Raw genomic sequence first — 26229 nt, forward strand, 5'->3', positions numbered from 1 at the left:
GTCAGTTCTCTCCTTCCACCTTGCAGGTCCCCGGGCTCAAACTCCAGACACCAGTGTCTTTATCCACCATCTATCTCACCAGCCCCAAACCAACTGTCCCTGCATTGTTCACTCCATACGTCATTACTCTGTGCTCTTGGGTTGTTATTCGTCCTCTGAACTGTTGCTCATTGTCCAAATTGTTCCAAGTTCCTGAGCCTCTTGGTGAGGGTGGTGTCTCTAAGGTGCTTTCAGGAGTTCCCCGCCTCATCCCAGACATCCCCCCCCCCGCCCCGTCTCTTCTGTGTTGCTCCCCTAGGAGCTGCTCCACGTTCTGACTCCATAGGCTTCTCAACAGAGCCCTGGCAGAGCTGCAGAGGGGCTCAGGATTGTTCTCCAAGGCAGCAAATTACCGCACGAATGGGTCGCTATTGAGCACTGTTCATGCTCTCTCTGATCTCTAAAGAACGTGGGGAAGCTTCCGTACGTCACAGCCAGTTATGCTAATCTCATGCGTGTGGTGCATGGTGTGGGTGGGAAGAAGGCAGTAAACAAGAACACCAGGAACTGTTTCCATATTTCCTCTTTCCAACATTTGCACGTCCCATACACAAACGAATACGGCAGTGAGAGCCATCCAGTTCAAGGCAAGGTTCTCCCAGGCCGCAGTGATAGAAGAAATACAAAGGTTAAAAATACTGAAGAGTCCCTAAATACTCACGTTGCCCTGACTTGTTCCATGCCCTAGCAATGCCACTGCTTTGTGTCAATCTTTGATGTGGTGAACAAAATCAGATATTTCATTTTTCCATAACATGGGCTAAGAATAAAATCTTGGTGGTGCTGGAATCAAATGTTATGTTCTCCAGGCAGAGGAAATGGACATTTATTGGATGTTATTGCTACTTTCCTTGCGCTAATGACATTACAAAAGCTCTTTGGGTAATATAATTTGAAACTATTATTTCTGTATTTCAGGTCATGCAAGACAGGATCATCTGCCTTCCGAAAAGAGTGCAGCCTGATCAGAACCACTCTTCCCTTTCCAATGTCTCTCAGGCAGTTATCAGTACCACGCCACTGCCTCCACCTAAGCCCTCTCCCACCAACCCCGCCACGGTGGAGATGAAAGGACTGAAGACAGACCTGGACCTTCAACAGTACAGTTTCATCAACCAGATATGTTACGAGCGAGCCCTCCACTGGTATGCCAAGTACTTCCCGTACCTTGTGCTCATCCACACCCTGGTCTTCATGCTCTGCAGCAACTTTTGGTTCAAATTCCCTGGTTCCAGTTCCAAGATAGAACATTTCGTCTCCATCCTGGGGAAGTGCTTTGACTCCCCGTGGACTACACGGGCGCTCTCCGAAGTGTCTGGGGAGGACTCGGAAGAGAAAGATAACAGGAAGAACAACATGAACAGGCCCAACACCATCCAGTCCGGTCCTGAAGGCAATCTGGTCAACGCCCAGTCTCTCAAGTCAATTCCTGAGAAGTTTGTGGTTGACAAATCCACGGCAGGAGCTCTGGACAAAAAGGAAGGGGAGCAGGCGAAGGCCTTGTTTGAGAAGGTGAAGAAGTTCAGGCTGCACGTGGAGGAAGGTGACATCCTGTACGCCATGTACGTCCGGCAGACCGTGCTTAAGGTTATCAAGTTCCTAATCATCATTGCGTATAACAGCGCTCTGGTTTCCAAAGTCCAGTTTACAGTGGACTGTAACGTGGACATCCAGGACATGACGGGCTATAAAAACTTTTCTTGCAACCACACCATGGCTCATTTGTTCTCTAAACTATCCTTCTGTTACCTGTGCTTCGTGAGCATCTATGGCTTGACGTGCCTTTATACCTTGTACTGGCTCTTCTACCGTTCTCTGAAGGAATATTCTTTCGAGTACGTCCGGCAGGAAACTGGAATCGATGACATTCCGGATGTGAAGAATGACTTTGCCTTTATGCTCCACATGATAGACCAATATGACCCTCTCTATTCCAAGAGGTTTGCAGTGTTCCTGTCTGAAGTCAGCGAGAACAAATTAAAGCAGCTCAATTTAAATAATGAGTGGACCCCCGACAAACTGAGGCAGAAGCTGCAGATGAACGCCCACAACCGCCTGGAGCTGCCTCTGATCATGCTGTCCGGCCTTCCAGACACCGTGTTTGAGATCACAGAGCTGCAGTCTCTGAAGCTGGAGATCATTAAGAACGTCATGATACCCGCCACCATCGCCCAGCTAGACAACCTCCAGGAGCTTTCCCTGCACCAGTGCTCTGTCAAAATCCACAGCGCAGCGCTCTCTTTCCTGAAGGAAAACCTCAAAGTCCTGAGCGTCAAGTTTGATGACATGAGGGAGCTGCCCCCCTGGATGTACGGCCTCCGAAATCTGGAAGAGCTCTACCTGGTTGGTTCTCTGAGTCACGACATCTCCAAAAATGTCACCCTGGAGTCTCTGCGGGATCTCAAAAGCCTTAAAATCCTCTCCCTCAAGAGCAACGTCTCCAAAATCCCTCAGGCCGTGGCGGACGTGTCCAGTCACCTCCAGAAGATGTGCATCCACAATGACGGCACCAAGCTGGTGATGCTGAACAACCTGAAGAAGCTGGTCAACCTGACAGAGCTGGAGCTGGTGCACTGTGACCTGGAGCGCATTCCCCACGCCGTGTTCAGCCTCCTCAGCCTCCAGGAACTGGACCTGAAGGAAAACAACCTGAAGTCAATAGAAGAAATCGTGAGCTTCCAGCACTTGAGAAAGCTCACCGTGCTCAAGCTGTGGTACAACAGCATCACGTACATCCCAGAGCACATCAAGAAACTGACCAGCCTGGAGCGACTGTACTTCAGCCACAATAAGGTAGAGGTGTTACCCTCCCACCTCTTCCTATGCAACAAAATCCGATACCTGGATTTATCCTGCAACGACATTCGCTTCATCCCGCCCGAAATCGGAGTTCTGCAGAGTTTACACTATTTTTCCATCACTTGTAACAAAGTCGAGAGCCTTCCAGACGAACTCTACTTTTGCAAGAAACTTAAAACTTTGAAGATTGGGAAAAACAGCCTCTCCGTACTGTCACCAAAAATTGGAAATTTACTATTTCTTTCCTACCTAGACATCAAAGGCAATCACTTTGAAGTCCTCCCTCCTGAGCTGGGAGACTGCCGGGCTCTGAAGCGAGCTGGGTTAGTTGTGGAAGAGGCTCTGTTTGAGACCCTGCCCTCAGATGTCCGGGAGCAAATGAAAGCAGAGTAGCTGATTTCTCATCAAAACGTGACTGAAATACGCTTCTACCAAATACAGTATAAAGAGTTAGGTCATCCTAATGCCTTTCCTATATTATTTTTGGTTTTTTTTTTTTTTTTTAGTTTTTTTGTTTTTCACACAAGACAAAATGTACACAAAGATTGAGTAAGGAGTATGTATTTTTTAATAAAAATTTGATTGTATTTTTTCAATGTTAATATTTTTAAGTTTTATTTGTCCTGGAAGCTAATGCATCTTGTTATTTCCTACCAACAGGAATGGGTAGTTCCTTCTGGCTTTGGGTTTTGTTTTTTTACTTAAGTTCATTCTTGTGAAAGGAAAGGAATGTAGCTCGTGTGCATTTTGGCATATTTTAAATGGGTTAAGGTAACTTTGCCAACACCATTTTTACCTTGTTCCTACTTGTCCAGGTCTCTGTTAGTACCGTCATCATGTGTACCAAGGAGTCTGGGCCGGTTGTCCTCATATCAGTGGCCTTCCCCATTGGCCAGCTTTCCACTCCGTAGTTCACATAAGTGCATTGTCACAGAGCATTGTCTTGAAAATTCTCCCTCTTCCAACACTATCAATTATATTATTTCCTGAACAACATTTTCAGTTAGCCTCAGAGGGGCTTTTCAGATGGGTGAAGAAAGCAATCCCCAGTGGTCACCAGCCCCGTGTTCATTTATCATTTGCTGTTTAACTGATTTGTATTTTCACCAACCTCCTAAAATTTGTCAGTAAAAATTAAGTACAACCCTCCCCCAACCCCAGTCCACCTCAGTATTGCCATGTGGTACTGGTGAGCAACCTTTGGGAAATTAGATTCATTTTAAAATTCTGGCAGATAATTAAATTTTAAATCATAGAATTAGAAGCCTGTTTTGAGTAATTTAATCATTTTTGATGTCTTGATATGTGGATGCATCAGATGGTAAACAATCTTGCTGCTAAGGCACTCTGTTAAAAAGCTATTCCACACAGGCCCCGCCCCTTCCCTGGGCCCTGTGCAGCCATGTTCTGCCTGCCGAACAGAACAGCCCAGCACATACGTATGTATAGTCATCCACTTTCCGTAAGCCTGCCCTTGATGCAGATGCTAGGGACGCAAGCATGGGATCTCCTCAGCTCTCTGCTTAAAATCGCTTCTCACTAAAGTCGGTCCTTTCACTTCCCAGATGTGTGACTCACCTGTGAGTGTTGTCACTCAGCAATAATTCCTGCCTGGTGGCTGGCAGAGCTTTCCCTTACCTATGTCTTCCTAAAATCCAGCCTAGTGTGGGGACTTGTGCTCCACGGTTCACTGAGTGTAAGGAAACACCTTAATTCAACCCTGAGAGTAGGAAGGACGGCCTGTTTGAAGAAGGTTTCCTCGCCCCCGTGACCTTGGCCAGCCCTGTTTTCTGACATGCAGAAGGCAGCTCTGGGGGGCACTGGGCAGACACATCGCCCTCATCTGACTTAAGACAGAGCTGAAGGGGTGTAGCTCAGTGATGAAGAGTTGGTCCAGCAGCATGCCCCAAAGCTGAGCTTAGTCACCTGGCACTACAAAACAAACAACTGGGTGATGCTCATTATTTTGAGCGGATGAGGAATGAAGGACAGATCTGTGTGACGGGCCAGCCATGTTGAGCAAGAGCTTCTGTTTTCCCTTTAAAGTTTCAGTCATGAAACTTTTTTTTTTTACTGTTATGGCTATACTTCTTATATGAAGAAATATTCAATTTTAGTATATGGAGGTCCTGAGTATAAGTGATGTATCACATTCAGAAATAGCTCTGTCTTAAAGAAGGAATGTATGGGCAGACTGTCTGTTATTGAGCATGAGTAACCTGTTGTGGAAAGGTAAACCAAGTCAGCAAATGCACTGTCTTGATTGTTAAAATTTATAGTAATTTTCAGCATCACCCTTCAAAGGGGATCTATTCAGGTTAAATACCATATTTATGCTGAAGTCTCTATGTGGCATTAACTGAAAATCCCATGTGAGTTCATAACTAAGTCACCAATAATTCAATTTTATCAAGCTTCCAAAATAATTTGATTTATTTTCGTAATGATTCTGCAGGCTGAGTCCCAACCTAAGTTGTAAATAACATCCAATAAATCAGTACAATTCTGTGACTTTATGTTTTAACCAAGAGTAAAATATTCATAGATCTTTCTATTAGATTTTATAAAACTTCCAAAGCCTCAAACCTAACTTTGAAGACTTTAAAATTTCTGATTCTTATCCTTTTTAATACAGTAAGCTTTTGTTCACATTCTTGAGTAAGATGCATTCGGTCACTATTTAGCCTTCCAATGGAAAACTCAGGTACCTGAGCTGCTGACTTTTCTAATGTTCTTCGATCCAACTCAGTGCACAGAGGCTGTTTGCCTCGTCCATCACTCTGTGTTTTCCAAGTGCTCTTCCTGAGGAGGACCAGCCAGCTCTTTGTCCAACCTCTGATTCACAGCAAACTGCTGTGCCCATCACAAATGTGCCATCTGTATTCTTAACTCCAGGGGCAGCGTCAAGCTCAAGGTGGGCAATGAAGTCCAGAAACGGAGTGCAGAACAAACAGCTGTCTGGTGGTTGTCCGGTTGGAAGGTCCTAACAGAGCCCCACCTAAGGGACTGGCAGGATGGCTTTGTGGGTAAAAGGCGTTTGCCACCCAGACTAAGGACCTGAGTTTGACTCCCAGGATCCACACAGTGGGGGGAGAGACCCAACTCCCATAAGTTGTGCTCTGGCGGCCTCCACAGAGGTGCTATGGCATGAGCACCTACACAAATCCACACACTAATGTAATTGTTCTCCATCACAAACACACCCAAGAAGGTAACACTTCAGGAGAGTATTGTGTTTTCTTGTTACAGGATTTGGTCTGGTTTTGGATATCAAAATTCTTGATGAGATAAAATCCGGTGTCTACACATGTAGGTTCTTCATGTTGCCCACCCGTCTCTTCCTTGCTGTTATAATGAAATCTGACAATCCCCATGGCGTCTTGAGCAGCAAGCAGGCCTGCTTTTCCAGGCAGCTTGGGAAATGTTCCTGCCCCACAGACTCTGTTCATTTTGATTGTAGGTCCTGCTTCGGAAGGGTCTGAGACAACTTGGATTCCTTTTTTGGGTTTCTTGGAACAAAAGAAGTCCAGTTTTTTACAGTATGCTAGTTTATGGTTTCAATTTATCTCACTCTCTAATCCAATTTCATACCAAATGCCCGATCAACAGTATTGGCATTTCAACAGTAACATTAATGGCTCACAGATACAAAATCCGTTAGCATTACTCTTGCAAATAACATAAATGTGGATGTCATTTCAGCTTCTCGGAGCATAAGACTACATTACTGTTATCCTGTGACTCCTGAATGAGATGGTGCTGAATAGTTTACATTGGGCCAGAATCCCAAGAACAGGGTCACACTCAAGTGAGCAAAAGGGCACGGTGGCCAGGAGGAGACTTTCTGGAACGGTCTGCGTGATGTTTGCATCATGTCTGTTTAGAGACAAAGTAAGAAAACTCAGACAGTCTTAACTAGAGCCACCGTGAGTTTTCCGATTTAACTCCCGACCTTCTAATAATTTGGTATCAGCCTTCCAAACAAGTATCCGTCCCCCATTCCCCTTTCCCAAAGTCACCCACTAATAAGATGGCATCTTCATGTTTAAGGGAGAGAGAAGAGAGTCTCCCTCTGCCCCCGAGGAATTATTTTTTAATCAGAGGGATATATAACATGTACAGCTTAACTTATTGGCCAAATAGCAGCCACTATGTATTTAGGGTTTGGTTTGGTGTCTGAGCCAGGGCCTTGCTTTGTAGCCCAGGCTGACCTTGAACTTGAGAACCTCGTGCCTCACCTTCCCGGGCACTGGATTGCAGGTGTTCACCCCTGACCTGAATGGCTCCTAATGCATTTGTTTGCGTCTCCGTCCTCCCTCCATGTACTCTTTGGGGTTGACACTCCACGCCTTATGTGCTTGCTCAGTGTTTTGCATTTGTTTACAATGTTCCCGTGCATTCAGACTGTCGAGCGCTGGCAAACTTCTTGGACTGTCGAGAAAAGGACTGAGAGCTGATTTGTCATAATACATGTTCATGAAAGGAAACGTCTTAATGTTATTTGGCTATGTAGTATATAGGAACAAAAATAAAGTCGTTTTTGTAACTTAATTTGGCGGTCCGTCCTTTACTTACTTGTTTTTTTAGAAATCATGCTTATCTTGTGTTCTTAAACCATTACCAAGGTTCTCTGGGCTGCAGGAAATAGGCTCCCTCTTACCGTGAGAGCTAGTTTCTATAATTGTGAATAATTGTTTCCTTCCTTAATTCACTGTACTGCATCTACCCAAGGTGTCCCTGGAGTTCCATTTGTGTAATTAGTGCTTTAATGTATAATCTGGAGTACAATTTTTGTACAGTTGCCAAATCAGATTGTACAATGGCTACCCAGCTCAGCCTTCAGTAAATACACTGATAGTTACTTAGAGGAATAAGAGTGGTCCCGCACAGCCAGAGAGGCATTCTCTAATTAAACGCACATTTACAGAAGCCCGCTACATGGACAATTCTACATACTGTTGCATAGGCGTAAGAAACCCATGGCTAGTGTTGATAACTCCCATAGCTAAGCTGCCGTCACCCATACTTTCTGGGAAGAATTGTGTTGCTGGTAGTCATGTCTGGGGAAGGATGGTTGTGATGAGGAATGGTGGGGAGGGTGATGGGAGGGGCTGAGTGAGTTGTGTTTCAGAAACAGAAGCAACTCTGAGAGCATTAGCAAGCTTTAGAGACAAAAGCTGACGCCCCAGATTCCGTAGATCGTGGCTTCAGAGCAGTGCACACAGCAGAAGAGACCCCACTAGCCACTGCTCTCCACTGTTCCACCTTCCAGTCCTTTCTTCAATAAGAGTATTGAGATAAGCTGAGGCTCAGCAAGCAATGAGGTTAGTTACTATTTGTAGCTGAAGTTTTCCTGTGTCCCGCCTGGTCCACAGCCACTCAAACCCAAGTAAACACACAGAGGCTTATATTAATTAAAACTGCTCGGCCACTAGCTCAGGCCATCCACTGACTAGTTCTTGCACTTCAATTCAGCCCATTTCTGTTCATCTATTTGTTGCCACGTGTTCCGTGGCTTTACCTATATGTTATTACATGCTGTTCCCTGGATGGCAGGATGGCATCTCTTGACTCAGCCTTCCTCTTCCCAGAATTCTCCTTGTCTGCTGATCTCGCCTATACCTCCTGCCTGGCTACTGGCCAATCAGCATTTTATCAGACCAGTGTACAAAAGCATTATCCCACAGAAACTACTCATCGCCAGCATTTCGTTTGAGAGGAAAAGTAAATGTGCAGGGGAGAGTCACCAAAGTTCATTTGAGACTTGGCAGGGATGTGTCTTAGTCACTTTTCTGTCGCTGTGATAAAACACCATAACCAAGGCAACTTACAGAAGGAACAGTTACTTGCCTTAGGGCTCCGGAGGGTAAGAAAACACCATGGCAGGGAAGCATGGTAGCAAGCCACCAGCATGCCGGCTTGAGGGGCAGTGGAAGTCCTTAGCTGCAAACAGGAAGCAGAGAGGAATGGTGAAGTCTTGTGAAACCTCAAAGCCCTCCCCAGGGACATACTTCCTCCAATAAGGCCACATCTCTAATCCTCCTCAAGTAGCCACCAACTGGGAATCAAACATGCAAGTGCCCGAGACTTATAGGAAACGTCTCATGCAAACAACCGCCATGGGGTAGTTCCAGGGTTACGCAGTGCGAGTGTTGTCCTACATAAAAAGTAAAGCACGTTTGCTAGTCACATCTATTTTTTGCATGTAACTCCAGGAGTGCAGACTGCAGTCTGGATTTCACACTTGAAAATATTTAAAAGGCCAGATATAATGACTCAGGCTTGTCATCCCAGCACTCAATATGCTGAGGAAGCTTGCTTCCAGTTTAAGGCTATCCTAGGCTATCTAAACAAACTCCAGTCCAGCCTAGACTGCAGCATGGAATGGAAATAAGTAAATGTAAATTTATAAACCTGTTTGAACCCAGCAATGTACAAATAAGCACCTGCATGACCAGCCATGACATAAATGAGTGTTTTCTGAGCTTTAATATTTTATATAAATTATACAAAGTAAGCAACAGTACTATTAAACGTCTATACCAAGTGGCCCATTGCAATTGATGCAAAGATTCTTCTACTAGGAAAGTCCGAAAGCAAGTAACACATGGGCTGTCTCTCTCTCTTTTTTTTCATTCCTTATAGAATTAATTTTATCACAAGTCAACTTACACCCAGACAGACACTATTACTGTGTTTGAAGCCAGACATCATGGTTCACATGTGTGATCTGACTTAAAAAACTGAGACGGAGATTATGATTTCAAGGCCAGGTTTGGCTTCATAGCAAGACCCTGTCTCAAAATTAAATAAGCAAGTACATTTAAAAATAAATGTTTGGTGTACCAAGCTTTTTCTTTTGGGGCCACCAACCAGCTCCCAAATCATGACACAGAAACTTATTATGTTCTTTGAATGCTTAGCCTTAGCTCTTATTTTAATCTGTTTCTCTTTATCTACATTTTGCCTCTGGGCTTTTTACCTTCCTTCCTTCCTTCCTTCCTTCCTTCCTTCCTTCCTTCCTTCCTTCCTTTCTTTCTTTCTTTCTTTCTATCTTTCTTTCCTGCAGGTGGCTGCCTGGCTTCTGGCCGTAAGTGTGACCTTCTCTTTCTTCCTCCTCCACCTCATTCTTCTTCCCTAGATTTCTCCTCTTCCTTATTCTCTCTGTCCACCAGCTATTGGCCATTCAGCTTTTTATTAGACCAATCAGGTGCCTTAGGCAGACAAGGTGAATCAGGAACACATCTTTTCATAATTAAACAAATGCAGCATAAACAAATGTAACACATCTTTACACAGTTAAAGTAATACTTCACAACATAAACAAATGTAACACATCTTTGCCTAGTTAAATGTTCCACTACAGTTTGGACCTTATTGCAAATTTCAGGTATATAGATCTTGAGAAAAGAGACACACATGCACATTTCATACTCTATATTTAACCCACAGTTACAATTTAAAACATCAGTTTCCAAGAAGTGATTCCGTATGACCAGAAACTCACAGCATTTCCTTCCTTATAAGCTGTGAGGGTTCTTGGAGTTGTGAGTTCACACAGACTGTGTGGGGTGACTATTGAGGTCACATTCTCAGCGACACTGCTTGGCTTCAGACAGCATTCTTAGGTTGAAGTAACCCAAGGGTTAACTTTGAGACTAATTAATTTGTTGAGACAGAAGTGGTGAAAAGTTTAGGAAAGAGTGGCGGATTGTGTTTGTGCAGCTGAGTTTGCCCAAGCTGTGTTTCTTCGATGATCTTGATGTCAGTTTGGTGGCGTTTAGGGTCATCATGGAAACAATTCCAGTGCATGACTGTGAGGTTTTCAAGGTGAGGTGAATTGCAGTGGAAAGACTCATCCTAAAGATTGACAATACCAGGGGCTGGAGAGATGGCTCAGAGGTTCAGAGCACTGACTCCTCTTCCAGAGGTGCTGAGTTCAATTCCCAGCAATCACATGGAGGCTCACAACCATCTATAATGAGAGCTGGTGTGCAGGCATACATGGAGGCAGAACACTGTATATGTAATAAATAAATATTAAAATATTTTTTTTAAAAGAGTAAAATGATCTTAATTTAAAAAAAAAGCCGGGCGGTGGTGGCGCACGCCTTTAATCCCAGCACTCGGGAGGCAGAGCCAGGCGGATCTCTGTGAGTTCGAGGCCAGCCTGGTCTACGGCGCGAGATTCAGGAAAGGCGCAAAGCTACACAGAGAAACCCTGTCTCGAAAAACCAAAAAAAAAAAAAAAAAAAAGATTGGCAGTACCATTCTATGGGCTGGAGATCCAACCTGAATAAGAGGGAGAAAGTGAGCTGAGGGCTAGCACCTGTGTCTCTCTTCTGCTCCATGACTGTGGACTCAAAGCAGCAGGCATTCCGCCTGTGCCTCCCCCACCGTGACCAACTGCACTCCCTGGAACAATGACTCTAAAAAAACCCCTCCTTCCCTGAGTCGTTCCTATTGCGAGCTTTATCACAGCCGTGAGAGAAGTGACTGGTGTGACTTCTTTGTAACTTCGACTTCTTTATGAAAAATCCTTTATAGGGCAGTCAGTCCCCAGAAATACCTGAAAAGTCGTGAGCAGTACTCTTTAAACTGCCACATCATGGGGCTTTTCTGTCAATGTGTGTATCAGGAAATCTGCTAGTTCAGAATCAGAAGGCTGCTTTTATCCGCTCTCTCCAGGTCCTCTGCTCTAGTGTGACTCGGAAGCGTTCCTGGTAGTCACACTCTGAGTCTCAACAGCAGCCTCAGCCTGGTGATGGACCTCACTGTTTTTTTTTTTTTTTTTTTTTTTTTTTTTTTTTTTTTTTTTTTTTTTTTTTTTTGGTTTTTCGAGACAGGGTTTCTCTGTGTAGCTTTGCGCCTTTTCCTGGAACTCACTTGGTAGCCCAGGCTGGCCTCGAACTCACAGAGATCCGCCTGGCTCTGCCTCCCGAGTGCTGGGATTAAAGGCGTGCGCCACCACCGCCCGGCGGACCTCACTGTTTTATGCATCAAGAAACAGACAGGATGTTGGCAGTCTTTGGGTCTGTGAGTTCATACTGTAAAAATGCAAACCAGATATTAGGTTTCAGTCACAACAACTCCGCCTGAACATTTACCTGCATAAATGTTTAAGTAACATGTAAAGGATCAGATTGTACACACAAACACCAGCAGAGGAGTTAAATACCGATTTAACCACATAAACTTTGATGTGGGGCCGTGAAAATGACGCTGCCACTTGCTTAACAGGTGACCTCCTACTATTTAATGTGCTGTCCAAAATTTAGAATTTGCAGTTTAGTTCAAATGCTAATGTTTTTTAAAAAAAAGTCTCAACTAGAGCAAACCAGCTAGATGATATTATTGCATAATCTAACTCAGAAAGTTCTAGGGACTACTGGTTCTTTCAGTTGCAGATCTGATCAAGATCCCGTATCAAAAATGAAAGTCCAATAAACAAATAAAATAAAAATTTGAAATTTAAAAGCTGAGCACGATGGTTCATACCTCTAAACTCAGCACTCAGAAAATGGAGGCAGGAAGATCCCAAGTTTGAGACCAACCTGAGCTATGTAGCAAAACCTTGTCTCAAAAACAAAATAGTTTAAAAGTAACTCTAAAAGCTTTATGACATCATTTTCTGTAGCACTGACCACACTGTGGGGACCGTTACCAAGCATAGCTTGTATTCTCTCCTAAAAACGCTTTAGAATCCTATGTGTTTTCAGTGTGCACAGGGAGAAAGAAAAACATACAAAAATATATCCCATACTCTGTAGGTGCTTAAGGGAGTAAGTGTATATGAATGAACAGGCTGGAGCCTATGGAACAACCTGAGATATTTATCTTTAAGGGATTTAATATATTTAAATTTCTTCTAATGGTTTAGATTTGCATTGTGATTTGGGCCACTCAGCTTCACTGGGGTGATTTTAGAACCCTGTCCTATTTCTCCATCAGAAGTCCAAGGAGTACAGAACCAAGCCTTAAGTGAGCAGCACTCACCATTGGGGCTCTACCAGGTAGGCTCCATGAAATAAGTAATAAATAAATCACTACCGCTCACTCAATCAAGAGGCCTGGATGAGGTTCTCTCATCAAAGTCCATCCTCAGTGAGTGTCTTAGAGCCTCCACAGTGAAGGAACACAAACTGGGAGGCAGAAATGGGAATTTAACATCACGGAGAGAAAGAGTCTAAATTGGAGGTCTCCATCAGGTCTCTCCCCTCAGAGATGGGGAACCCCCGCTAAAGAAGGGGAACCCTGGAGAAGAAGGGGGAGAAAGATTGTAGGAGCCAGAGGGTCAAGGACATCTGGAGAACAGATCACAGAATCAACTGAGCAGGGCTCACATGGGCTCACAGGGTCTGGAGCAGCAACCATGGGGCCCACATGGGTCTGCACCTGGTCCTCTGCGTCTATACTGCGGCTGTCGCTTGGTGTTCTTGTGGGACTCCTAACTGTGGGAACGGGTGTGTCTCTGGCTCTTTGCCTGCTCTCGGGACTCCTCTTCCTGTTGGGTTGCCTTGTCCAGCCTCCGTGTGAGGGCTTTCGCCTCATCTTGTTGTGTCTTGTTTTGTCCCATTTGACCGTCATCTCGTGGAGGCCTGCTCTTTTCTGAAGAGGAAGCAGAGGGGAGAACGGAGGTGGGGGAGCTGGGTGGAGCGGAGGGAGGGGAAACTGTGGTTAGGATGTATTGTATGAGAGAAGAATCTATTTTCGAGTACAAAAAGAAGAAATTCAACATCCCAGTTTTTTTTCACTTGGTTTTGGTTTGGGCTTTGTTTGGCGGGTCTCGCTGGGTAGCCCCGGCTGGCACTAAGCTCCGTGGTCCTGACTTGGGGTTCTAACTGCTGGGTCTGTGAGTGTGCGCTGCCACACCCAGTTTCTCAGTTCTGCCTTTGGCGCATTAACAGCACAGCTGTGTTTCTGAGGACTGCGAGGGGTGTGGTAGTTTGCAAGAAGTCCTCGGTGGCCCCTGACTCATAGATGTGTCACCCCCATCTCTGCTTTCCCTTTCACATGGCACTTTTCTGGGTGTGTCAACATCTAGGTCCAAATTTTCCCTTCTGCGAGGACATGGTATGCCAATTTCCTTTCTGTTGATGTGATAAAGATACCCTGGCAAAAAAGCAACTTCGTGGGCCAAGCATTGTATCACATGCTTTTCATCCCAGCACTTAGTAAGCAGAGGCGGGCAGATCTTTATATCGTCTACATAGAGAGTTCCAGACCAGCCAGGGTTATCTAATGAGACTCTGGATTAAAAAAATTATTATTATTATTATTATTTTTTTAAAGAGGCTAAGAGGGAAAGTGTTCATGTTAGCTCACGACTCCGGGTAGGTGGTAGGAACCTAAAACAGTCACACCACATCTATCATCAAGAACAGGGAGAAATGGGTATGTGGATGCTCAGTAGCCTGCTTTCTCTGTCCTCTCTTCTACAGTTTGTGTAGAATTCCTGCCTAGGGAATTGTGCCTCCCACAATGGACTGAGTCTCCCCCATTAGTTAAAGTAATTGAGACAATCTCTACAGACATCCCTCACTCCGGCTTCCTTCCCAAGTGATTGCGTGTGACTTCAGGTTGACAATTAAACCAACCATGACACATGGTGATATTAGACTTCTGCAAACACTGGTTTCACATAGGATCTTAGACTTGATCTTCATCAAAAACCTACCTTCTTGGTATGGAGAGCTGGGACTTCAACCCCTGAGATGCGTAGACAGAATCAAATCTGAGATGCTGGGTGAGATACTTCTCTGTATAGATAAACCTATCCTACTAGAAACAGAAGTTAGATCCTTGAAGACTGCTAATCCAAAAGTTTTCAGATAGTGTTATGACTTAGCAGTTAAAAGCATGTACCCTCTTAGACAAGATCTGAGTTTGGTTCTAGCATCCACATCCAGCAGCTCACAACTGCCTGTAACTCCAGTTCAAAGGGATCTGATACCCTCTTCTAGCCTCCTTAGGTAACTGCACTCATGTGCACATACTCTACACAGTTACACATTCATATGCATAGTTTAAAAAAAATAAAAATCGGGGCTAGAGAGGTGGCTCAGCAGTTAAGAGCACTAGCTGCTCTTCCAAAGGACCCAGGTTCAATTCCCAGCACCCACATGGCAGCTTACAACTGTCTGTCACTCCTGTTCCAGGAAATCCAACACTCACACAGACACACATGCAGGCAAAACACCAATGCACATAAACTAAAAATAAATAAATAAATCTTCTTTTAAATATAGTGATCCAACAGGCTCTAGTTCTCCATCTTGGGAAGACCCCTGCACATAAGGCCCCTGGTTTTGTATCTGCCCTAATGCATGTACATGCACCTGTTTCCATATAGTAAGCCTGTCCAAAACGTGACAGTGTGAAGGAACTCTTTTATGACACTCATACTCTCAGTAAATTTGGAGAAGATACGGTGAAGACAGCTCCTTGGTTGGCAGGACTGGATGGCTGGGAGCTAGAATTCCATCCATGGAGGCATCTTTATCCAGTATCAGGCATTTGCCTCTGTTTACAGGCTGAAACCTTGGCTGGGCCAACCAGCCAGAACAAGCTTCTCCACACAGCCTGGGTGTCTTCCCAGCATGGCAGCTTCAGGGTGTGAGACGTGTCATGATAGCTTAGGGCTCCCAAATGAATGTCTGAACACACGGGAGGGAAGCTTACCACCTTTTATGGGCTGATCTTGAAAGTCACACACATCGCTCCTGCTGTGCAGTGTCACCTGAGCCAATGTAGAGCTTGTCCAGCTTTGGACAGATGCACAGAAACCATAGACCCCACCTTCCTGTTGGAGAAGTGTCGGAGAGGGAAAGAGGAAAAACAGAGAAAGACTGAGGGAGAGAGAGAGGAAGGAGAGAGAGACAGAGCTGGGAACACATGATTGTAAGTTCACTGTCCTAGTTTTCATTTCCTGTTGCCATATAAAATACCCTGAAGGAATTAAATTAAGGACAGAAATAGATTTATTTCAGCTCACAATTCCAGGTTACAGACTGTCAGTGGGGCAGGGCTTGGAGGAGCTAATCACATAGTCAAAAGCAGAGAGAGAATGAATGCATGCGTGCCTACTTGTGTTTAGTCCCCTCTTTACTTTGCACATATACAATGCAGAATCTCACACACACACACACACACACACACACACACACACACACACACACACCAGAATGCTGCCCTCCACAGTGAGTAGGTCTTCCTACCCATTTCTGAAATTAAGGCAATATCTCACAGACATGCCCGTAGGCCTACCTGATCTAGACAGTCCCTCATCGAGACTTTCTTCTCAGGTAATTCAAGATCATGTCAAATTAACAATTAGTACTAACCATCACAAATACATACATACTTATACACAGACGGTATTGTGGCCATCTGTGAAACGTGCAATCTGTCACTGTCACACAATCCCATCCTAACCTTTCCTGTCATAAATGGAGGTAACACTTCCACAGCTCCATGTGTAAGGCTAGCCCTACCTTAGCGCTACTGTCATTTACAGATGAGAGGTATGGGATTCATAAAGAATGAATTTCATTCATTGCACCAATTATTGTAGAAAACTGAGAAAGTCATTTTTTTCTTCACCCTTTTCCTTTTTTTCACAACAGGACATCTTGGGAGAGTGTACATCATAAAGTTACTTAAAGAAAACTGTTGTTCTTTTTTATTAAACCTCATTTTTAAGGATTTTCTTTTCATTTTTAAATTACGTATATCTGAATATGTGCGCATGAGTGTAGTGCCCTGAGAGGCCAGCAGAGGGAGTTGGATCCCCTGGAGCTGCAGTTTTAGGAGATTGTAGGCCACCTGGCATGGGTGCTGGAAATTGAACTCAGGTCTTCTACAAGAGCAGCATTAAGTTCCCTTAATTACTGAGCCATCTCTCCAGCCTCTCACATTTTGACAATCATCTTTCTGCAGGGTTTCAGCTAACACTTTCACAAATTTCATTTAATTATCAGGTGTTTCTCCCAGTATTAGCCCAAAATGTCCAGTAGTGTTCAGCAACACATGCGTTGTACACAGATACACATGTGCACATAGCCCTGGTGACCTACACAAACTCTAAGAGAAAGCGTCTTACTGGTTTCAGTGCTTAAAAAAAGAATGGAAACTGGGTGGCCTCAGCAAAGCCCTTTAGCCTCTTTCTATTCCAATCCCAACAGAGCCCTAGCCAGCTGCCCCCTCCCAGGGCAGACTTCAGTGAAGGTGACAATCCTCTACAGTAACCAAGACAGGCAGACGTGCCCTGAAGGCACAGATCTGGTTCAGTTGCCTTTCCAGCGGGCCACACCCTTCCAGCTCAGTAGGAACATTTGAGGCTTGTAAAAGTTTTCTAGGAAACAATTACTCATGAGCAAAGGGACCAGAAAAGTTCCAGAGATGATCTCCAGCAGGCATTTTAAAGATGACTAGCAGCAGGCAGCCTGCCGGATTACGCCCAATAGAAACTATGACTACGCAACGCCACAGTGAGATCCGCCTCATGCCTCCAGCTTGCTGAATCTTCAAAGCAACTCACTGAGGGCTCCCCTCACCCATGTTCACTCTTGTAAAAATCCACCAACATATTCAGCTAGAAGGAGGAGGAGGAGGAGGAGGAGGAGGAGGAGGAGGAGGAGGAGGAGAACTCAGTAACATGTCATCTAGGATGAGGTTATGTGGACAACAGCAGCTGGTCTGTGGTCCTGTAAGAATCAGAGGAAGTCAAGTTCTTCCTCCCCTCACATCATGCCCTCTGAGCCCCCTTCCCTCCCTCAGGATGCATAAATTCCCAGTGTGCTCATATTTTCGGGCCACTGACTCTGCCCCTGTTTCTACAGAGATCTTTCCTTCAGCAGCTCACCATTCCACAGGCTCCCTCTCTGATCTAGTGTTTTGGTCTCTATCTAGTCCTACAAAGGCAAGTCTGCCCTGTCCCTTCATCTCTCCGGGTACTCACAGCAGGCTTCTGTACATTTCAGAGACTGGTGAGCATTTGGATAGATGTCAGGGCTTGCAGGAGAGCTGTGCAAACCCCTTTGGAACTACCTGTTGTAAAGGAAGCCCCGCCCATGCCACCTTCTGGTCTCCTCCCCCCAACCCCTAACCCCCCACCCCCACCCCCACCCCGCTGCACCTCCCACTCTTCACCTCGGAAGGCAGAGTTAATGCTCTCCTTTCCTGGCCTCCCACTCTTCAGTTCCCCACTCTTCAGTCACCCTAGCAGCTCATCCAACGTTTTTGTTGTTGTTTGTTTTGTCTTCTTAGGCAGAGTCTTACTGTATTAGTCAGGCTGGTCTTGAACTCGTGGGTGTTGTGGAGTATTCACCAGAACAACTGCTCCAACATGGGTTTAAGCCAGCCACCTACTACTACACTGGGAGCTCAAGATCCCAGTGTGTAGCATGGAGTCTTTCTCAGGTTGAGCTTTTAAGCACAAAAACCATGCCCTGGGTTGACATACTTCAGTTAACAAGAACAGTTAGCCAGAAGCAGAACTACAGAAGCCAAAAAGCAAGGTGAGTACATTTAGAGACTTTCCCAGAACTATGGGCTTTGATGGATTAGGTCTTTATTTTCATGTTTGGCGGACGGTGCTGTCTACATGCTGAGTTTTACAGTCTGAATGGTACTTTCATCATGGAGTCAGTTGTGCTAAGGTCTGGAGCCCTGTTCCAGTGGACTCATGAGATCTTGCCTCCTGGGAAGCTGAACTTCAAATGCTATCATTGCACCCAGCCTCCTAGTTTTCCTCAACACACTACCACCTTCCAGGGAACTCTGGTGTCTGCTTTGCAACTGACCCATCAAATCCCTGCCTGACCCGCGCCCCTTCCTACTGTCTTCTCAGAGTCCTCTGAACGCTAAGGCTTACTGCTCAGTTTTCAGTGCCCCATAGGTGTCCTTACCTGGCCCTCGGTGCCCTGATTTGCATGGCTGTTAACTTTCGGACCTTCCTATAGTGACTTTTGGGTTTCTGCCTCTGGCTAACACCTCTTTTCTCCCTCCTACCCTGCCTGTGTTCCGGACATCGCTGCTTATCCTGCTGTCTCAAACTGAAGGACTAAAAGCAAATATAAATGTGGCGAGTGTGTGTGTGTGTGTGTGTGTGTGTGTGTGTGTGTGTGTGTGTGTGTGTCTGTATGTGTGTGTGTGTGTATGGCCAGTGCTATGGCCTCCACGCCACCTCCCCACACACAGCTCAGGCTCCCTTCCTGCCCACTCTCCCTCCTTTTCTCCACCTCCAGACTAGGCTCACAAATGTGTCTGCTCTTCCTCCTCCTCTGCTCCAAACACCTTCCGTTTTCTGCTCTGGTCTGCAGGCTTCTCTGGCTTTCCGGATTCTCCACAAACTAAGCCTGGCTTGTGTTTCCTGTGATCCAAAACGAATTCAAATGCTCACTATGCAGTTCCCCGACTGTGACCTTGAGCTGATGCAGTTAATGTTCTATTCTTTGTTTATAGGAAGGATATCCATATCCTGGCCTGTGCTGGGCAGTTTTATGACAACTTGACACAAGCTAGAGTCATCGGAGAGGAGGGAGCCTCAATTAAGAAAATGCTCCCTAAGATCAGGCTGTAGGCAAGCCTGTAGGACATTTTCTTAATAAGTGGTTGAGCTAATTGTCAGTGGGGCTATGCCTGGGTTGGTGGTCCTGGGTTCTAAAAGAAAGCCAGTAAGCGGCAAACCCCCCCTCCCACCTCATGGCCTCTGCATCAACTCCTGACTCCAGGTTCCTGCCCTATTTTAGTTCCTGTCCTGACTTCCTTCAGTGATGGAGTATGATGTAGAAGGGTAAGCCAAATAAATCCTTTCCTCCCCGACTTGCTTTTGGTCATGGTGTTTTCAGCAACAGTAACCCTAACTAGAATGTAGTCCCTCCCCAGAAGCACTGGATACTTTGTATCCTGGTGCTGGGAACATTCCAATTCTGTCCTGACTAAGTCGTAAATTTCTCCTCATCATTTATTACCAGTCCTGTTTCCAATCAAAATAGAGACTCTGTGCCCATGGCCTCCTTCCTGCTTCTTCTCAGTGATATAACCGTAAGTTTTGATAGCAGGAATGTAAAGTGAAGTGGCCATGTAACAGCATATGTAAACCAGCCAGGTGGAAGCCCGCTGTGTCAAGATGCAGTTAGAGCGTGGGGCTGAGTGGAACTGGGAGAGGGACTCTTTTCCCCAAAGCTCAAGGATGTCAGGTTGCTGGCAATATAGACGGTAAGGGCTGAGGCCAAATGTCTAGCCTGGCCTTCCAAGCCAGGAATCCACACGACGTAATGTGTCATTGTCATACTTGGCCCTGTTTACATCCCGCCTCTGCTGCTTTCCCGACGCATCTGCTAGAGAAAAGCCCAGGTTCCTGAGGTGTGCACAGTCTCTTCGTCTTAACAGCTGCTGCGGATGGGCGGCATCAGGTACGTGACTTACGTATTTACACAGCTCAATACTTCAGCGCTTATTCTTAAGAAGTGTGAGGGCTGAGAAAATAAGCCCAGTCAGTAAAGAGCTCGCTGAGCAAGTGTGAGGACCTGAGTTGAACCTCAGCACAAACATAAAGAGCACACTTCCAATCCCAGCACTGGGAAAGTGGGGACAGGCAGATCCTCGGGGCTCGCTGGCCAGTTAGTCTAGCTTAATCAGCAAAGCTCAGGTCCCAGTGAAAGACCCTGTCTCAAAAAAACAAGGTGAGTGGTTCCTGGGTGGGAGGGGACTGGTGTTTGACCCCTGGCCTCTGCATGAGCTTACACACACGTGCATACATGCACATGCGCGCGCACACACACACACACACACACACACACACACACACACCCCACATTTGCTAGTTTTATGATGACATGCAGCTCAAAGTCTAGAAAATGTAAAAGCGCCTACAACAGCAAACATTTTCCTAAAATCAACACTAATTTAATGATTTAATGCCCACAATGCACTGGGCACTGTCTAATAGACAGTAAATTTGAATCCTGGCCTTCGAAGAGCCGGAGCACCAAAACATAGTCACGGTGAGCAGTCACCAGCGGGCAGCACAGCAGGGAGGCGGGTGTGTGAGCAGATCCTTTAGAAACCCATGCACTTTGTGGTTGACCAGCACTCTCCCACCACCTTCCTGGTACCAGACATCCTAGGTGTTGAAGGACGACAAGCGAGGGGCTGGGGAAGATACTCCGGTCAGTTAGGTACTTGGCACACACTTGAGTCGGATCCCCAGTACCACATGAAAAGCTGGGTATGTTAGCACACACTAGTAATCCCAGCACTAGGGAGGCAGAGACAAGAGGATCCCTGGAGACCACTGGCCAGGGAGCGTAGCCCAGTTACAGAGCTTCTTAAGACCCAGTGGGAGAGACCCTGACTCAGGAAGAACAAGGTGGGCAGCTCCCGAGGACCACCACCCAAAGCTGGCCTCCAGCCTCCACCAAGAGCACACAGACACACCCACATTTAGACACGCACAAAGAGAGGATGGGGGGCTGGAGAGGGGGCTCAGTGGGTGAGAGCACTTGCTGCTTTTGCAGAAGCTGGGGTTCATAACCATCTTTATCTCCAGTTTCAGAAGAACCAAGCCCCTTTCTGACACACATGCCCACTTCTGACCAAGAACCAGAGACACAGGTAGTATGCAGACATACATGCAGGCAAAACACTCACATACATAAAATACATAAATCTGAAAAAAATAGAAAGGATAAAAATCTAATAATGTGACCTTTGTTCTCAAAGAGTCCATAAGCTAACACGAAAAGACAGTTGCATAGTCAAATAGCTCCAATGTGTCATAAAAGCTAGCCTCAAAGCCGGCTAATACTAGAATCACAAGGAAGGTGGGACCCCCAAGATACCTTCCCAAAGAAAAAATTCCAGCAGGGAACCTTGGCTGAATCTTCATGCAGTGGATGAAGACATGACATGAGAAGATGTTAGGGAAAGGAATTTCTGGAAGTGAATAGAGGTCTGAAATATGGTGTCACTGGAGGGCATGGGGCAAGGGAAAAAAAGTTCATGGATCACTAGAATAGAGAGCAGTGTTGGGGAATATTATTTTAAGGTGTGTTCTTTCAGCTTTCACCTCAATATCTGGCTCTGGGTTTTTTATTAATAAGACCATTTAGCAATTTGTGTTACAGAGCAGAAAAAGAAATGCTAGGGTAATGTAGAAGTAACCATCTTATTAAATAAGAAACACAGAGCCAATGTAAAGATAAAAGCCCAAGAGGTCAGAGCTAAGAGCCTTACCCTTCCTGCTTCAGCGATCCTCTTCAGCCAAGAGAGACCTACTTCCTGTGTGTTTGTTTTTATATAGACTATCTGTTCTGCCTTCTCATTGGTTGTAAACCCAACCACATGACCACCTCGACACTGCCTGTCTGTACAGACCTCCAGGTCTTCTATGGTTGGTATTGAGATGTGTTTCCAATGCTGGCTGTATCCTTGACCACACAGAGATCTACCTAACTCTGCCTACCACGTGCTGGGATTAAAGGTGTGCACCACCAACGCCCAGCTTTTGCTATGGCTCTAATAGCTCTGACCCCCGGGCAACTTTATTTATTAACATACAATTAAAATCACATTTCAGTACAAATAAAATATCACCATATTTCCCCTTTTCTATTTTAATAAAAAGGGAAAAGGTTATAACTAACATAAGAAAAACTATATACAAAAGTACAATAACTATATACAATATATATAAGTAATAAATACCTAAACAATGTCTAATCCATTTGTATTTGACAAATTCAGAGAAAATAATTCCATTATCTATCCTATTTTGGTAAGTCCAAAATGTACCTAATTCACTTTCTATCCTAACCAGTCTTCAACTATAACTAACTAATCTTCAACTATAACTAACTATTCTTCAACTCCCTCAGAGACCCAAGAAGGAAATAATATTACCTAACAAAAATAAAAACAGGAAGTGCATGCAAGCAACTTCCAAAAAATTTGTGAGTTGACAGAAACAGCTAGCTGCCTGGACAGTCACCTGAGGTTTCTCCGCAGTGTTGGGGTGTCATCTTCAGCCTATAGGCTTAGCGTATCTGACAGACTCATTTGTGAAGTACAACAGCCATTGGAAGTGATATGTAAAAAATTTCCTAAATCTATAATTTATCATTACATGGATGATATTTTACTAGCTGACTCAAATGCAGATACTTTAGAAAGAATGTTTGAAGAAGTAAAGAAAATTTTGCCTTGCTGGGGTTAACAAATTGCTCCTGAAAAGATACAAAGAGGAGATTCTATTAATTATTTAGGATATAAAATAGAGCTACAAAAAATTAGACCCCAAAAGGTGAAAATTAGGAGAGATCGACTACAGACTCTTAATGACTTTCAAAGATTATTTGGAGACATTTTCTCATCTATGAACTATTGTTGGGGTAAAAAATGATGAACTGCATAATTTGTTCAAAACCTTAGAAGGTGACAAGGACTTAAATAGTCCAAGAGAATTATCACCTGAAGCTGAGAAGTTGGCCAGGTGAGGTGGCTGTAGCCTGTTCTGTCTTTCTCAGCTTCACCCCAGTACTTGGCTCTGGGTTTGTTTTATTAATAAGACTCGATAAGATTCATGCTACATCTGGCGCCCAACGTTCGTGGTACGAATTCATGAAAAAGCCTGTTGCCTGTGGCCTTGCGGACCCCAGCTCAGACCTGAGCTACACTCGGCCGGTTGTGGTGGAGCATGCTGGTAGGATTTACTGAAGAAGGCAGAGGCAGAAGGATCCGGAGTTTGAGTCCAACCTAGGAGAAGCTTTGCTGGGGCCAAGCCACAAACAGTGGTGGGACCATGGAGGCAGCGGTTGCTGCTCCACGTTGCCAGCTTCTTCTCATCGTGTTGCTGACTGTGGTGATACTGATACCTGGGACAAAGGGTTTACTGCTGCTTATTCAGAGAAGAATTGCCAGGACCATCATGTTACAAGAAAGTATCAGCAAAGGTCAGTTTGGAAAAATTTGGCAAGACAAATGGTGGGGAAAAATTGCTGTGAAAATATTCTCTTCTAGGGAAGAACATTCATGGTTCCAAAAGACAGACATTTATCAGGCTGTGTTTGCTCCAAACCACAGAAGAGGCACAAAAAAAAAAAAAAAAAAAAAATGTCTGCAGGGAACCGTGACCACGCCTAACAGCGACTTTGAAATGTTCAAAAAGAAGACAGGACTCCACAAAGATGATTCCACATGGACTATGATAAAGCCATTAAGCCGATTAACACCACGGAAAGATTGCCTTTGGACTACAAACTGGTCAGGACAATTTCGAGATGACTAGCTGAGATGATCCAGCCTGACAGACTACTCGAGCAAGGACTTGTGACAAGCCCTGAACTTTCTTTTTATGCAGAGACTGGACAAATGATACAGGACTTGACAATTAACCCAAAAATTTTCTTTTCAAGATTCCCTAAAGATATCTTCACCCCTAGAAAGAAAAAAGAAAAACAGAATAAGATATGAGATAGATCATCGAATCTACTCTGAGAAAAAAGATAAAGAAATAATAGGATAAATAGGTAGATCACTGAATCTACACTGAAGAAAAAGGGGAAGATATAAAAATGACAAAAGGTAGACTACTGAATCTATTATGAAAAGAAAAAAGAGAGAATATGGATATGATAAGATAAAAAGGGAGATTATGGAATCTACTTTTAAAAAGGAACTACTTGTTTTAAATAAGATAAAAGTAATGAAAATTTTTTGGTCTGAGTTTATCAGATGTTACTGGACTGGACTGGACATTGTTAATATATATAATGGAGTTTTTATCTGAATCTGTCAAATGTTAATGGACTAGACATCGTTAATGTAATCTTGACTGTGTATATTGTATATACTTACTGGATATAATTTTTTTGTATTAGTTATAAGCTTTTTAAAATTTTAGACAAAAAGAGAGGAAATGTGGTATTGTGTTCCCCCAAATATTGTGCATGCTAATAAACTTATCTGGGGTCAGAGACAGAGCAGCCACAATATTAAACATAAAGGCTAGGCAGTGGTAGCACACACCTTTAATCCTAGCATTCCAGAGGCAGAGATCCATGTGTTCAAGGATTCAGACAGGCATGGTGACTCATCACGCCTTTAATCCCAGAAAGCAAGCCTTTAATCCCAGGGAGTGGTGGTAGAAAGCAGAAAGGTATATAAGGCATGAGGACCAGAAACTAGAAGCATTTGGCCTGGTTAAGCATTTGGCCTGGTTAAGCATTTGGCCTGGTTAAGCATTCAGGCTTTTGAGCAGCAATTCAGCTGAGACTCATTCTGGATGAGGACTCAGAGGCCTCCAGTCTGAGGAAGCAAGACCAGCTGAGGATCCAGCGAGGTGAGGTAGCTGTGGCTTGTTCTGGCTCTGATTTTCCAGTGTTCACCCCAATAACTGGCCTCAGGTTTGTTTTATTAATAAGACCTTCTAAGATTCATGCTACATCGATCATCTTGAGGGCACCCTGTAAATGATATGCTAGAATGCTTTATCTTAGCTTTCCAGCATCAGGAAGTGGGAAAAAGTACAATCCTGAGTCAGAGTCAAGGCCAGGAAAGGGCCTGGGCTGAATTGGGACAGTGGTTACCTAGCATGCGTGGAGCCCTGCGTTTCATCCCCAGGCCGCTTAAAAGCAGACATCGTGGAACATGCCTGTGATCCCCAGCACTTGTGAGGTGGAGGCAGGAGGACCAGGAATTGAAAGCTATCTACTGGCTACACAGCAAGTTAGAGGCCAACCCAGGCTGCATTGAGATCTTCCTCAAAACAAGGGCAGGTGGCTGGAGAGAGGGCTCAGTGAATAAAGAACTTGCCTTGAAAGTGTGGGGACTTGGGTCCAGATCCCCAACACTTACGTAAAAGCTGTGTGGGCACAGTGGCCTTCCTGTAGACACAAAGTTCAGGAGACAGAAGCAGGGCATGCCCAAGCAAGCTGGCTAGCTCCACCGGAGAGCTCTGGGTCCAGCGAGAGACCCTGCCTCCATAAATAGAGAGCTATCAAGAAAGACACGTCACACCAACCTCCGACCCCCACTATACATACAGGCACAGAGGTACACGTGCACCTGCACATGTGTGAACATGCATCCATGCACAACACACAAAAATACAACCAAAAAAATACATTGAGAGAGAAAAAAAATAAGGCCAGGGTAGTTTTATAGTTTGAGACCTTCCTCTTTGTTTTTAAGTCCTAATAAGAAGAAAGAGCTTTCATTGGTCTTACACAGAACCAAGGCCACAGGGAGTAGCCGAGTCAGCAGATTGACAGCGCCCAGAGCAAACCTCTCTGTGCAAAGCGAGACTCTAACACTAATGTGTTGCACCAGCTTGTCCCTGGCATCCTCACTAGACTCCAGGGAAAGCACCCAGCAGACTCATGTTCCTGT

At 44.8% G+C, this 26229-nt stretch overlaps 1 protein-coding gene across 3 annotated transcripts in view; it reads left to right on the forward strand.

The window, feature by feature from the left end:
- The window catches only part of Lrrc8c (leucine rich repeat containing 8 VRAC subunit C), an 82852-nt gene extending 75463 nt beyond the window's left edge, over nucleotides 1-7389 (forward strand). For all 3 annotated transcript variants that reach the window (XM_052735618.1, XM_052735619.1, XM_052735620.1), the window contains one exon: nucleotides 958-7389. In XM_052735618.1, coding sequence (XP_052591578.1) covers nucleotides 958-3231 — 2274 coding nt within the window. In that variant the 3' untranslated portion in view covers nucleotides 3232-7389. The remainder of the gene's footprint in view (nucleotides 1-957) is intronic.
- The last annotated feature ends 18840 nt before the right edge of the window (nucleotides 7390-26229 follow it).

This window comes from Peromyscus californicus, unplaced genomic scaffold, assembly GCF_007827085.1.
Source record: "Peromyscus californicus insignis strain IS unplaced genomic scaffold, ASM782708v3 Scaffold_13__1_contigs__length_99412109, whole genome shotgun sequence".
NCBI classification, from domain to species: Eukaryota; Metazoa; Chordata; class Mammalia; order Rodentia; family Cricetidae; genus Peromyscus; species Peromyscus californicus.